The 15,063-nt window shown below is 42.5% G+C and overlaps 1 protein-coding gene across 1 annotated transcript; it reads right to left on the bottom strand.

Moving 5' to 3' along the window:
* On the bottom strand, positions 1-9,957 carry LOC111140044 (Fc fragment of IgA receptor). The gene is made up of 4 exons (XM_022492417.1): positions 9,924-9,957; positions 4,818-5,102; positions 1,863-2,112; positions 1-91 (listed from the first exon to the last, which is right to left on the bottom strand). The coding sequence occupies exons 1-4, from the start codon at positions 9,955-9,957 to the stop codon at positions 1-3; spliced, it is 660 nt and encodes a 219-aa protein (XP_022348125.1).
* Positions 9,958-15,063: the final 5,106 nt, after the last annotated feature.

Here is a 15,063-nt window from a genome sequence, read left to right as displayed (position 1 = left end):
TCAACCAGTATGACCAAGAGAGCCACAAGGACCAGCACTGCCACACTCATTCGGATCAAATTTCCCATTGTGTAATCTTGTTTCATTATATCTGCAGATGCAATTCAAAGGAGATAGCAATCATTGGTCATGTTCCATTTTATCCCAACCCAGAAGCCCTGAAAAGGAGCTCATTTCCCTATTTCTTTCATTTTTTAATTTTTTATTGTCTTATGTCAGTCACCATATGGTACATCATTATAGTCAGAACCCCTCCTCAATGAGATCATGCCTTCATGAGCGTCATACCTAATCTTGAACCTGGGTCAAAGGGGAGTCTTGTGAATGGGAAATGAGGTGCTTAGGGGATGTTGTGTTTGTTTTTCATTCCCTCTTCATTTCCCTCGAAGTCTAGTCATATCCTTGCAACACCTCCATACACTTGGAAGGCTAAATTTTTTCCTCAACACTTTCTTCACCCCACATAACAACCTGTGTTCCTCTTTCATACATGACAAAGGATACAGCACTGTTGGTATCTGGGAAGTAGCTCGGAGAAAATTTTCAGATACTCTTAGGTAAATTGCATCTCCACTATTGTGTGATTGTTCACTAGACATTGCTATTCTCTGAATCTTTAAAAAAAATTCATTTGTTATATGGACTTTCTGGGCCCACGTTTCTCTCAAAGACGTAATAAAATACTCTGAAATAACAATGCTCAGAAATCATAGTAACTCTCTTGTTAAAATTCAGAAAGTAATTTCAAGTGGATTTGGAATTTCAAATTAGTTCCTACTTACAAAATGCAAAATATTTTGAGTTTGAGAGGATAATACAGGCTAGTATTATCCAGACACCAGGATAGATGATTTCTAAGACAAAATGCAATGACTATCAGCTCTAAAGAAAAAGACTAATAAATTCACTCCTCCTCCATTGATGCCCAATTATCCATGCACTGTTAAATGAAAAGAGCACTCTAGCCTGTATGATCTTACAGTACCATGACCATTATATGTGCTCAGCTTGTAGAGTGACTGGACAAGGTAGGCACAAGAGATGAATGTGGTTGGCCTGCTCAGCAGTCAGCAGTTGCTTTCTTTTTCTGTAACTTGTCTTCTCCTGCTTAGTAGAGGGATGCAACTGCTGTGATAATGGGGCTCATGTTAGAGTTTTTAGAGTTCTTCCCATGAGCCATAAGTTTCCAGCCAATCACTCAGGGCAGACTCTAGTACAGAAGGTCAGTTTAAGGGTTTCCAGATGCAACTAAGGATGTGAAGAGAAATGGGTTAGTCTTTGAAGTGCTGCCTGAGATCTATTGTCTCAACAATACCCCTTAACATGATTCTGAACTTTGGCTGCTCCATTCTCAACAGACCATGTGGGAGATGAACCATGAGAGACTGTGGACTCTGGGAAACAAACTGAGGGTTTTAGAAGGGAGGGGAGTGAGGGGATGTGTGAGCCTGGTGATGGGTATTAAGGAGGGCATGGATTGCATGGAGCACTGGGTGTTATATGCATACAATGGGTACTGCATCAAATACTAATGCATCAAATACTAATGATGTACTGTATGGTGACTAACAGAGCACAATAAAAAAAAGGCAAAGAAAAAAAATAAAGGGCACCATCTGGAGAGCTCTAGGAGATGATATGAAAATCTAATGGGGCATGGGTTAAAGTCTTTCTCTCTTCACAGTCTCTACTGCCCCACTGTTCTTTCTCAGTGATTCTCTTTGTATTCCTGTCTGAGGCCAAGGCCCCAGGGGAGGAGGACACAGGGCTGGGCTGGGGTGCACCTACCTGTGACCTCAAGCCTCAGGGCATCACTGGGGGCTGACCACACATAAGGGCTTCCACTGTACCAACCATAGCACCTGTAGTTCCCTGAGAAGCTTTGGTTCACAGGACCTAGAATGAAGTCGCCTTGGTGTCCCCCAGTTTGGTTCTGCGAAGTCGCCTTGGTGTCCCCCAGTTTGGTTCTGTCCCCCAGGGCAGCTCCTCCTTCCTTGGTCAGTGAAAATCTATCAAATGGGATGTGTGCTGAACTGCACCGCAGGGAGATATTCTTCCCTAGCATCACCACAGTACCCTGGTCAGCAGCGAGGAAGGGTTTGTTGTAGAAGCCTGAAAGAGAAGAGAGTGAGCTCTTAGCAAGATTTTTCTTCCTTTCCCCGTTATACCCACCACTCCTATTGGGGCCCTGGTAAGAGAAGGGAACACGCTGGTGGTCCCTGACCCAAAAGAGTGGGAGCTGGGAACATCCCATTTCCCTGCCCCAGGACCCTTACTCTGTTCCAGAATATCGCAGACAGAGCTTAGCAAATGAGCAGCCTCTGGGGCTTGGACAAGACGCCATCCTCAAGAGACAGAGAGGTCTTGTTTCTAGAGCCATAAGACCCTTGTGATTCTGTTCCAAGTACAGCATGTGGGGTTTCCCCCTGACACCACCAAGCAATCCTGAGACACCCAGCGGGCATCCCATAATTCAACTTAATTCTGACACTATCTACCTGGAGGCAACATCAGATCCCGAAGGTTAAGGGCTCAGTCCCGAGACTGCTCCCACTTCAGATGCCAATCACAAGCCCCCTGTGTCACCTGCGGTCCTGGCAGAATGGCTGTAAATCATAAGTTCCCACAACGCCGTCTTTGGGTTCATTTGATTTGCCAGAGCTTCTTACAGGCTCAGGAAATCAGCTTACTCGCTAGATCCCTGGTTTGTTGTAAAGGATACAATCAGGGACAGCCAGATGGTAGGGATGCATAAGGCTGGGTGCCCTCTTCAGGTGTGCTGCTCTACCACGTGCTCACCAACCTGGAAGCTCTCTGAACCCTGAGCTTTTGGATTCTTACGGAGGCTTCATTACCTAGGTATGGTTGATTAAATCTTTGGCCATTAGCCATGGATTCAACCTCCAGCCCCTCCCTGCTCCCTTGAGGTGGGGGTAAGTGGGATGGAAAGTTCTAACATTGTAGTCACATGATTGGTTCTCCTGGCAACCAGCCTCTGTCCTTACTGTGGAGTCCAAAAGTCACCTCATTAACCTAACCTCAACTACGGTGGGAAGGGGTTTGTTAGGAATGTCAAAACATCTTTATCTTTCTTAATCATTCAGGAGATTCCAAGGGATTTAAGAGCTCTGTGCCAGAACAGGAGCAAAGACCAAATATATAGATATTATTATAAATCCCAATACCACAAGCCATATTTGGGGAAAGTGGGGGATAGTGTCCAGGGTTTGAGGAGCTGCGTCAGAGGCTGAGAGAGGCAACATTGTGTAAAAAGAACGTTAGCAGGTGAAAAGACTGGGAAATTCAGAATGAACACTTCTAGAAACAAACTCTTCTAGAAACACACGGTCAAGCCACCCTGAGGACAGAGAGTTTAACATCTAGGGCTGGACTTGTCGGGGGAACATAACTTCCCCCTCCTTAGGCACAGGCTGCCTTTACTGATTTCTTCCCATACAGGAAGGGTCAGGGAGAGAGACCTGCATGTGCTCTCTCAGCCAGGTGCTCAGACTCAGCACCAACAGCTGTGTTCATGTGTATGGTGTGCACCATGATGTGAAGTGGTGAAAATGGCACTGTGCTTCTGTGGTCTTCCTCCAAGATGCCCAGGACCCCTGTCCCACCACGAGAGAAACATCAGACAACTTCCAATGACTCAGCACCAACAGCTGTGTTCATGTGTATGGTGTGTACCATAATGTGATGTGGTGAAAATGGCACTGTGCTTCTGTGGTCTACCTCCAAGATGCCCAGGACCCCTGTCTCACCACAAGAGAAACATAAGACAACTTCCAATGGTGGGGCATCCTACGAAGTGCCTGACCAGCCCTCCTCAAAGCTGCCACAGCCAAGAGGAGCCCAAGGAGATATGACAACTGCATGCAATGTGGGATGGGATCCTAGGGCAGATGAAGGATGCTGCGTAAAAGCTAAGAAAATCTTTTTTACATTTTATTTTAATTAATGAATTAAATTATGTTACGTTAGTCACCATACAGTACATCATTAGTTCTTGATGTAGTGTTCCGTGATTCATTTTTTGTATATAATACCCAGTGCTCATCACAACATGTGCCCTCCTCAATACCTATCACCGGGCTCACTGATCCCCGACCCCCTTCCCTCTAAAACCTTCAGTTTGTTTCCTGGAGTCCATAGTCTCTCATGGTTCATATTCCTCTCTGATTCCCCACCCCTCCTTCATTTTTCCCTTCCTTCTCCTAATGTCCTCCGTGCTCTTTCTTATGCTCCACAAGTAAGGGAAACCATATGATAATTGACTTTCTCTGCTTGACTTTTTTTTCACTCAGCATAATCTCCTCCAGTCCCCTCCATGTTGATACAAAAGTTGGGTATTCATCCTTTCTGGTGGCTGAGTGATATTCCATTGTGTGTATGGAACTCTTTTAAATTTTTATTTAAATTCAATTAGCCAACATATACTACATCATTAGTTTCAGATGTACTGATCAATAATTCATCTGTTGCCTTCCATACCCAGTGTCCATCACATCAGGCGCCCTCCTTCATGCCTCCTTCAGGCCATTCTCTATCACCCATCCTTATTAAGGAAACCTAAATAAACTGTGCACTCTGGTACATGCTTAGCTACCCAGAGGGGTTCATTAATGGTAAGAAAAGTGCCATACCAACAGAATGTCAACAAAAGGGGAGAGTGGGTGATAGGTATATGGGGCTGCTCTGTCCTATCTTCTCAATTTTTTCTGAAACCTGAAAACCTGTTCTAAAAGTCAAGTCTATGAAAAAATAAGAAAGAAAAAACACCCGAGGACTGGAGACTCTGGATGTGTTCTCACCTGTCACCATCAGCTCCAAGGCTTTACTGTGCTCTGACCAGTGGTCCTGTTTCCTATACTGGCACTGATAACGCCCAGCAGTGTTTAGATTCATGTGTTTAATGAGGAATTCAGCCTCATTCTGAAATCCCAGTTTCTTCTCCACCACCTCGAATGTGAAGTTTCTCAGGATTTCCAGTTGGTACAAGTAAGACTCAGGAGTCCCCCAACACAGGATCTTCACAGACTCATTCCAGGGAATCACAGAACCAGGTGTGGCAGATATGACAGGAATAGGAAAATCCCCTAGAAGAAAATAAAGCCCAGACTCAGGGGGTCTGCTGTGGAGAAACCATACTTCTTTCCTTATCTGTGGGCAGAATACAAATAAATTAAGGTGTGAAGGACCTGCAATTCTTTCCTTTTAAAAATTGCCCAACTGTGGAAAGAACCAAGATGCCCTTCAACGGACGAATGGATAAGGAAGATGTGGTCCATATACACTATGGAGTATGATGCCTCCATCAGAAAGGATGAATCCCCAACTTTTGTAGCAACATGGACGGGACTGGAAGAGATTATGCTGAGTGAAATAAGTCAAGCAGAGAGAGTCAATTATCATATGGTTTCACTTATTTGTGGAGCATAACAAATAGCATGGAGGACAAGGGGAGTTGGAGAGGAGAAGGGAGTTGAGGGAAATTGGAAGGGGAGGTGAACCATGAGAGACTATGGACTCTGAAAAACAATCTGAGGGTTTTGAAGGGGTGGGGGGTGGGAGGTTGGGGGAACCAGGTGGTGGGTATTATGGAGGGCATGGATTGCATGGAGCACTGGGTGTGGTGCAAATACAATGAATACTGTTACACTGAGAAGAAATAAAAAAAAATAAAAAAATAAGAAAATCTTTCTTTTGGTATTTTCTAAATGTAGTAAAATATATATAATGTAAAATTCACTATTTCAACTTTTTAAAAAAAAATTTTTAGATAAGCACCACACTCAACGTGGGACTTGGAACTCCTGACCGAGATTGAGAATTACATGCTCTACTGACTAAGCCAGCCAGGCACCAACCCAACCCCCCATTTTAACCATTTTTTAAGTGAACAGTTCAATGGCATTAATTACATTCATTGTATTGTGAAAACATGACCTCTATTTTTAGAATTTTTTCATGACTCCAGACAGAACCTCTATAATCATTAAGCAGAAACTCCCCACTCCCTCTTTCTTCAACCACCAGTAATAGCTGATTTACTTTCTACTTTCAAGGTACTCCATATCAGTGGAATAATACAATATTTGTCTTTCCATGTCTGGTGTATTTCACTGAGCATAATATCCTGAATAAGGTTCACAAATGTTGTGGCATGTGACAGAATACCCTTTGTTTGAATGGCTGAATAACATTCCTATGTCTGTGTAGACCACATTTTGATTATCCACACAGGCCAATGGATGTCAGGTTTTTCCATCTTTGGCTATGATGAATAATGCTGATTTGAGCATTGGTGTACAGGCGTCTATGCGAGTCCCTACTTTCAATTCCTTTGGTTATATACATAGGAATGGAACTGGTGGGTCATATGATAATTCTGTTTCGCCTTTTGAGGAAACAAATTTCTTCCTTTTAATGTTAATTTTCTTTTTTTTTTTTATTTATTTTTTTATTTTTTTTTATTTTTTTTTAAAGATTTTATTTATTTATTTGACAGAGAGAGATCACAAGTAGACAGAGAGGCAAGCAGAGAGAGAGAGAGAGAGAGAAAGGGAAGCAGGCTCCCTGCCGAGCAGAGAGCCCGATGCGGGACTCGATCCCAGGACCCTGAGATCATGACCTGAGCCGAAGGCAGCGGCTTAACCCACTGAGCCACCCAGGCGCCCCGTTAATTTTCTTTTTGAGGTAAAATTTACATAGTGTATAATGAACCATTTTTAAAGAGTATGATTTGGTGGCATTTAGTTCATTCACAATGTTGTCCAACCATCACCTCTACCTTGTTGCATTTTTATCACCCCAGAGGAGATTTTGTACACACTAAGAGGTCACTTCCCACTCTTTCTTCCCACAGCCCCTCCCTTAGCAACCATGAGTCTGCCACAAAGTCTGAGTAGTGTTTTGTTGCCATGGAAATCCTCCTCAACAACTCACAACCTGCTGGTTCCTTTATTGAGGTTTATCATCTATTTTAGACTTGATAGTGATGTGCCCAACTGCAGCTCTGTGAAGGAGGAAAGACTCTGCCATGCTCAGGAGGATTGCCATCAAGGACAACCAGCCTACTCCCTGTGGCCATTGAAGGTGTTGACTGTATTTACCAAAAATTGCAGGATTTCCTGTTATTCAGTATTATTCATTCACCAATACAACAGTGCTTTTTTTTTCTTCCAAAGTATGTGGAGTGATGCCTCCATTAATGCAGACACAGTGTTCATTTAATACCATGACCTAAACCAGTGGTTCTCAATCGGGGGCAATTTTGCCTCCCAGGGGACAATATGACAATGCCTGGGGACATTTTTGGTTGTCAGAAATGGGACGGGAAGCACTGTTGGCATCTACTGGGTAAAGGCCAGGGGTCTTACAATGCACAGGACTTCCTTCCCAACAAAGGACTATCTGCCCCCAAATGTTGATAGGTCTGAGGTTGACCTACACAACTGGGGTAAGACCTTTAAGGGAATGATGATGTGGGAAATATCAGAAAACCCAAAAGACTCCACCCCCAAACTACTAGAACTCATACAGCAATTCAGTAACGTGGCAGGATACAAAGTCAATGTACAGAAATCTGTGGCTTTCTTATACACTAACAATGAAAATACAGAAAGGGAAATTAGAAAATCAATTCCATTTACTATTGCACCAAGAACCATAAGATACCTGGGAATAAGGCTAACCAAAGAGGTAAAGGATCTGTACTCGAAGAACTACAGAACACTCATGAAAGAAATAGAAGACACAAAAAGATGGAAGACCATTCCATGCTCTTGGATCGGAAGAATAAACATTGTTAAAATGTCTATACTTCCTAGAGCAATCTATACTTTTAATGCCATTCTGATCAAAATTCCACCGATATTTTTCAAAGAGCTGGAGCAAATAATCCTAAAATTTGTATGGAATCAGAAGAGACCCTGAATTGCTAAGGAAATGTTGAAAAAGAAAAACAAAACTGGGGGCATCACGGTACCTGATTTCAAGCTTTACTACAAAGCTGTGATCCCCAAGACAGCATGGTACTGGCATAAAAACAGACACATAGACCAGTGGAACAGAGTAGAGAGCCGAGATGGACCCTCAACTCTATGGTCAAATAATCTTTGACAACGCAGGAAAAAATATACAGTGGAAAAAAGACAGTCTCTACAATAAATGGTGCTGGTAAAATTGGATAGCTATATATAGAAGAATGAAACTCGAACATTCTCTTACACCATACACAAAGATAAACTCGAAATGGATAAAAGACCTCAACGTGAGACAGGAATCCATCAAAATCCTAGAGGAGAACATAGGCAGTAACCTCTTCGATATCAGCCACCACAACTTCTTTCAAGATATGTCTTTCAAGATATGTCAAGGAAACAAAAGTGAAAATGAACTTTTGGGACTTCATGAAGATCAAAAGCTTCTGCACAGCAAAGGAAACAGTCAACAAAACGAAGAGGCAACCCACGGAATGGGAGAAGATATTTGCAAATGACAGTACAGACAAAAGATTGATATCCAGGATCTATAAAGAACTTCTCAAACTCAATACTAATTTTTTAAAAATAAAAATAAAATAAATTTAAAAATAAAAAAGTATATAATCACAGGTCATGACACACAGTTTGCAGTGCAGAGATGTAGATCTTGGAAGTTTGATAATAGTGTAAGGGTTCAGCTGATACATGAGGATGAGTAGCATTTGACTAGGCAATGTGGATGGGTAGATCAGGAGCATTGTGGACAGAAGGGTTGATGGGAGAAGGGTTAATAAAGTACAAATAAGTGAGGGACAAATTAAAGTAAGTTCTGCATGGGTGTGGAGCAGAGTTTCAGTGGGAGAGCAGAAGATGGGTTGGGGGAGCAAATGCAGCTTGTGCGGGCAGCACTTGGGAGAACCAGTTACATCAGTAGATTTATCTGAAGTTTGACCCCTGAGGGGTTGGAGGGAGATAAAGATACCTGTGCTTTAAACACTCAAGTAATCCAGTCTACAGTCTTTGGAAGGAGCTGGAAGAGAGAAGACATGGATGGACAAGACAGTAGTGGAGGGGACAACATACACTCATACTTGAGAGCTACTTGGTGTCCAGTACAGAGACAGCTTGTGAGGGTGGGACTAAGGTAACATCCCATTAGATGAAGCAAAGTGGTTAGAGTGGAGAGAATTAGATTGTGAAAACAAGCAGGTCTGACACAGAGACAGATATTGGCAATCACCAATGGTTCCCAACTTCCTCACCCCTGCAGTTGTGAATAGTCAGTTAAATATGTGTTTTTGATATTGGGGAAGACAATGGAAGAAAACACTAATGGAAGAAAACACTAAATCCAGGTCTGAGTGAGATGTGTTTGGAGAGGGGAACACAGCAGAGATGGCTGGGATGGGGAATAAAATTGGAATTTGCTTGGGTTTTTGACTGCTCTTCCAACCCTTCTGTCCCAAGATATAAGGTAGCTTGGAGAGATTTAGCAGAACACTTACCTTCCTGTGCCCAAATCTTCTGGCTCTGACAGAGCACTGGAAGAGAGAGATTCATGAGAGATTAGTTCTCCAGTTTCTATCTTTATTTCAAGTCACCCTGCTTAATGACATGCAGGGTGTAATTTTTTTCTTCCACAGCAAGCATAGCTTTGAGGCTCATCTTTTAGTTTTATCTTCTAGATTCCAGGCCCTACAGCTCTCATCTATAGGAATTCTGGACCCCTCATGGATCTCTAGACAGCATTACATGGGTTTAATAGGTCCCATAAGCTACTTGGATTTGGGCAGACCAGTTATAGACACCTGGGCAAAGGCCAACTCTCCAATATGGTGGTTAGAATCTTCTGAGTCCTCATAGTAAGAGGGACATTTACTGTTTTGGAACTCCCCCTCCTTCCCCTGGACCCACTTGCTTTTGAGGACTCACCAAAACAGAGAAGGATGGTGTCTCTGGGATCCATGATTCTGAAACAGGCTCAGCCCAGTTAGTCTCTTGTTGGTGTACATTTGCAGAATGAGAGATCTTGTAGACAGTAAGATAGATCAGCAGGAAGTATGAGGTCAGAGTCTCTGGTCAGAGAATTTCTCCATCTATTGCCCCACAAATAATGGTTCCTTCCCAAGAACTTAGTTCTGGATAGCTCTTGGGTGGGGCCTGAGAGGAGACCAATCTTACTGCTTATGTTTCCTATGAGAAGTGAGTGTTTTCCTCAACTGATGTCTATTGGGGCTCAAATCCTTCTTTAAACCAGAGCCCACATCCAAGTGGAGGGGCCTGGGACAGAGTGTCAGATGGTGCCATACAGACAGAGATTCGTCTTCATTGGACCATTAGTCAAAAGCCACATGTCTTTGCCTGTTATGGACCCATGTGCCCTCTCTGGAATTCAGGGACTAAGTATATCCCCTTGGACTTGATCAGGAAGACAATATACTCTTACACAGGGGATTTTCTTTATGCCAGCATGCAGAGGAATTTTCTCAGGAGCTATTCATCATCTGTAGGGAAAGAAACTCTTATACCTATACCTATTCTTATCTATATATCTAGATACAGATACTGGATAGATAGATATTTAGCTAAGATGGGATGGGAAGTCAAATATTCCAAATCAAATTCTCTAACATTTGCCACATTTTAATTATAATACATACACTCTTGCCTTCCAATACACCAAATGCCCAAAGTCTTGAGCTTCTCCCATCTTTTGGAAGGCACCACCAACAGTCAGATTTTAAAAACAGTGAAAATGAGTCTTCAAGAGAAATGACTTTGCCAAAGACCCTGCAGCTAAGAAGGAGCAAAACAAAATTTAATTGTTAAACATCCAAAAAATATTAATCTCTGAAGCATGTCTTGGACTCTCCAGGGGAGATGCCAAGGTTATTTGATCACTTCATCCTGGGATGAGATGATCATGACCAATATGTTACATTCCAATGACTGATAGAGAGTGGATTTTTCTATTTGCTTGTAGGAACATAGTGACTTACCCTTGAGGGACGGGTCGACTTGAAAAGACCCGAGGGATCTACTTTGAGAAATGGTGAAAGTTGCTTTTCTTAGTATATACTGATATGTGAACATTTTATGTTTTATGTCAGAGAATAAATGGAAGTGTTGCTATCTAGCTATAAGATATATCTATCTACAATATCTATTTATATCTAGATATACATATAACTATACTATCTATCTATATAACTACATCATATATCTATTTATCTATATATATAGTTATAATATATATCGATCACTGTCTAATAAAATATGCCTTTGTCATTGAAAAAAAATGAGTTTACTTCAGGATATATCACATTTCCCAGCTGCTAGTGTTTTGAAATGGTGACCAGCATTGTATCCTAGACAAAGGTTTTTTCAGCTTTAGTACTATTGACATTTGGGGCTGGAGAAGGATTCTCTGCTCCCTGTGTGTGTGGAGGAGGCCATCCTGGACACTGAAGGGTGCTGAGCAGCATCCCTGACCTCTGCGTGGTAGATGCCAGTAGCAACCCCCTCCACAGTCATGACAACTAAAAATGTTTCCAGATATTGCCATAATGGTCAATATTGGTGGTGGGCAATACTGGTGGGCAGTATTGCCCAACTGAGAACCAGTGTCCTGCACCATCTGTTGGCACATGCGGGCTGTGGAACTGGACCTTGTCCTGAGACATCACTTAGCTTCATACATCCCACAGCATCCCACCTCCCTTCCTTGAGGCATTTAGGTTCTACAGGATGTAGGCCCCACTTAGGGTCACAGAATGTAGATCAGTCCAGTGGGAAGGCCTCTAGAGCACATTTCCAAGCACAAATCCTCAAAGTGTTCCTTTAACCCTGAGGTCTCAACAAGTTCCTCCCAGAATCAAACCTATCCTAAACACCCTGTTTTTTCCTCCCAACTACCCTGAAGGAATCTCTTGCTTCTCTACCAAGGAGGAAGACACTGTAGTCTGGAGGAAAAACATGCCTTCTCACATTCATTCATAACACTTCATGAGAAGCTACCTGGAGACTTAACCTCTCTTCCAAACTCTTGCCTTAACCCTAGCATCCATGCTGAAACTCTGCTCAAAAAGCCACATCTAGGCTGGGGTTGCAGAAAACCTCAGTTGTCCATGTGATCATTATGGGTTCATGCATGCCCTGATGTCTGGGGAATTCCAGGTAACTCCACCATGTTTCCCCTTGGAGATCTCAGTAAGATATAATATGCTTGTTTTCCTTCCCTGGCTATTGTACACCTATGTTGTGCAGAAACCAGGAGCCCCACAGAACTGATCCATACCCTGAGTGCGGTCTGTCAGGCTCTGTCATCACTGTTCAGGTCCCTCTACAAACTGATGTAGAGGAAGAGGAAGCTGAAAAACATCCTTTCTAATTGTAGCTGTTTTCCCACAATGTGTGATGAACAAAATTAACTGACTTCCTGGAAATTTTTTGAGCCAAGTCCAAGGCCATACTTGGTTCCTAAACTCAAGTATGTTTTAAAGTCCATATCTGGAACAATCCCCTAAATCCAAGGTGTGACCTTTGTTTACAGGGGGTGGTATGGATGGGCTCAGGGGTCTTCTCTTTGGGGCCCCATGATGGTCAACGACTGTGCTGTGTTGTGTGGCCTTTGACAAGACACACCTTCTCTTTGACAAGGCACTTAATCTCTTTGAATTTCCCTACTTTGCAAAGTGGAGATAACAAGGAGCTCTGGCAAATTTTACATAAAGATTCATCAAGGAAACATACGTAAAGCACATTTCATTAAACAGGTGCTCAAAAAGGTGTGAATTCCTGTCATTGCCACAAAGACACCTATCATTTTCACTGTTGTTCACTAACAAAGATGTTTACTAACTTTGATGCTAATTCTGCATTCAAAATATTGCTAGACCTATGTTCTAATGAGCTTCCCAAACTCAGATGTCTTAATTTCTTACACTGTTTTGTTTTTCCAGAATCATCCAGATAGACCCACTTGCTCCTACTGGATCTCCTTGATTGAGCCTTGGGGCCAATCATCTATACTGAGCTGAGACATGGTGTGCATGGGACTCTTTAATGTGCCCTGAAGTGGGAGCTGCAGAGGTGGTGGGAGAGAGCCAGTCCCCATGCTGGGGACACCAGCCCGGTGCTCTCTGGCAACCAACCAGAGTTACCAGGTGTCTCTCACTTGAGGATGTTTGGACCTGCCCCAGCATGGCTTCCCAGATTCCAGTAGGAATGGGTAGACCTATCCAGATGATTCTAGAAGGATGAAGGAGGGCAAGAAATTTAAGACATCAGAGTTTGAGAGACTTACCATGACTAGATACATAATTGTGACATAGTCACACAATGGATTCCTATACAGGAGGGAAGACACTTCTCTTACATGCATGGATAGGATTAAATTTCAAACATAGACCAGTGGAACAGAGTAGAGAGCCCAGATATGGACCCTCAACTCTATGGTCAAATAATCTTCAACAAAGCAGGAAAAAAATATATAGTGGAAAAAAGACAGTCTCTTCAATAAATGGTGCTGGGAAAATTGGACTGCTATATGTAGAAGAATGAAACTTGACCATTCTCTTACACCATACACAAAGATAAACTCAAAATTATAAAAGACCTCAACGTGAGACAGGAATCCATCAGAATCCTAGAGGAGAACATAGGTAGTAATCTCTTCGATATCAGCCACAGAAACTTCTTTCAAGATATGTCTCCAAAGGCAAAGGAAACAAAAGCCAAAATAAACTTTTGGGACTTCATCAAAATCAAAAGCTTCTGTACAGCAAAGGAAACAGTCAAGAAAACAAAGAGGCAACCCACGGAATGGGAGAAGATATTTGCAAATGACAGTACAGACGAAAGATTGATATCCAGGATCTATAAAGAACTCCTCAAACTCAACACACACAAAACAGATAATCATATCAAAAAATGGGCAGAAGATATGAACAGACACTTCTCCAATGAAGACATACAAATGGCTATCAGACACATGAAAAAATGTTCATCATCACTAGCCATCGGGGAGATTCAAATTAAAACCACATTGAGACACCACCTTACACCAGTTAGAATGGCCAAAATTAGCAAGACAGGACACAACATGTGTTGGAGGGGATGTGGAGAAAGGGGAACCCTCTTACACTGTTGGTGGGAATGCAAGTTGGTGCAGCCTCTTTGGAGAACAGTGTGGAGATTCCTCAAGAAATTAAAAATAGAGCTTCCCTATGACCCTGCAATTGCACTACTGGGAATTTACCCCAAAGATACAGATGGAGTGAAAATAAGGGCCATCTGTACCCCAATGTTTATAGAAGCAGTGGCCACGGTCACCAAACTGTGGGAAGAACCAAGATGCCCTTCAACGGACGAATGGATAAGGAAGATGTGGTCCATATACACTATGGAGTATGATGCCTCCATCAGAAAGGATGAATACCCAACTTTTGTAGCAACATGGACGGGACTGGAAGAGATTATGCTGAGTGAAATAAGTCAAGCAGAGAGAGTCAATTATCATATGGTTTCACTTATTTGTGGAGCATAACAAATAGCATGGAGGGCATGGGGAGTTAGGAGAAGGGAGTTGAGGGAAATTGGAAGGGGAGGTGAACAATGAGAGACTATGGACTCTGAAAAACAATCTGAAGGGTTTGAAGAGGGGGGGTGGGAGGTTGGGGGAACCAGGTGGTGGGTATTAGAGAGGGCACAGATTGCATGGAGCACTGGGTGTGGTACAAAAACAATGAATACTGTTATGCTGAAAATAAATAAAAAAAATGTTTTAAAAAATGGGCAGAAGATATGAACAGACACTTCTCCAATGAAGACATACAAATGGCTGTCAGACACATGAAAAAATGTTCATCATCACTAGCCATCAGGGAGATTCAAATTAAAACCACATTGAGATACCACCTTACACCAGTCAGAATGGCCAAAATTAGCAAGACAGGAAACAACGTGTGTTGGAGAGGATGTGGAGAAACGGCAACCCCCTTACACTGTTGGTGGGAATGCAAGTTGGTGCAGCCTCTTTGGAGGACACTGTGGAGATTCCTCAAGAAATTAA

Source organism: Enhydra lutris, unplaced genomic scaffold (assembly GCF_002288905.1).
Source record: "Enhydra lutris kenyoni isolate GAN:26980312 unplaced genomic scaffold, ASM228890v2 scaffoldscaffold147, whole genome shotgun sequence".
Taxonomy (NCBI): domain Eukaryota; kingdom Metazoa; phylum Chordata; class Mammalia; order Carnivora; family Mustelidae; genus Enhydra; species Enhydra lutris.
The sequence above is the reverse complement of the archived record's forward strand: the minus strand, read 5'-3'. Positions and strand labels throughout refer to the sequence as shown.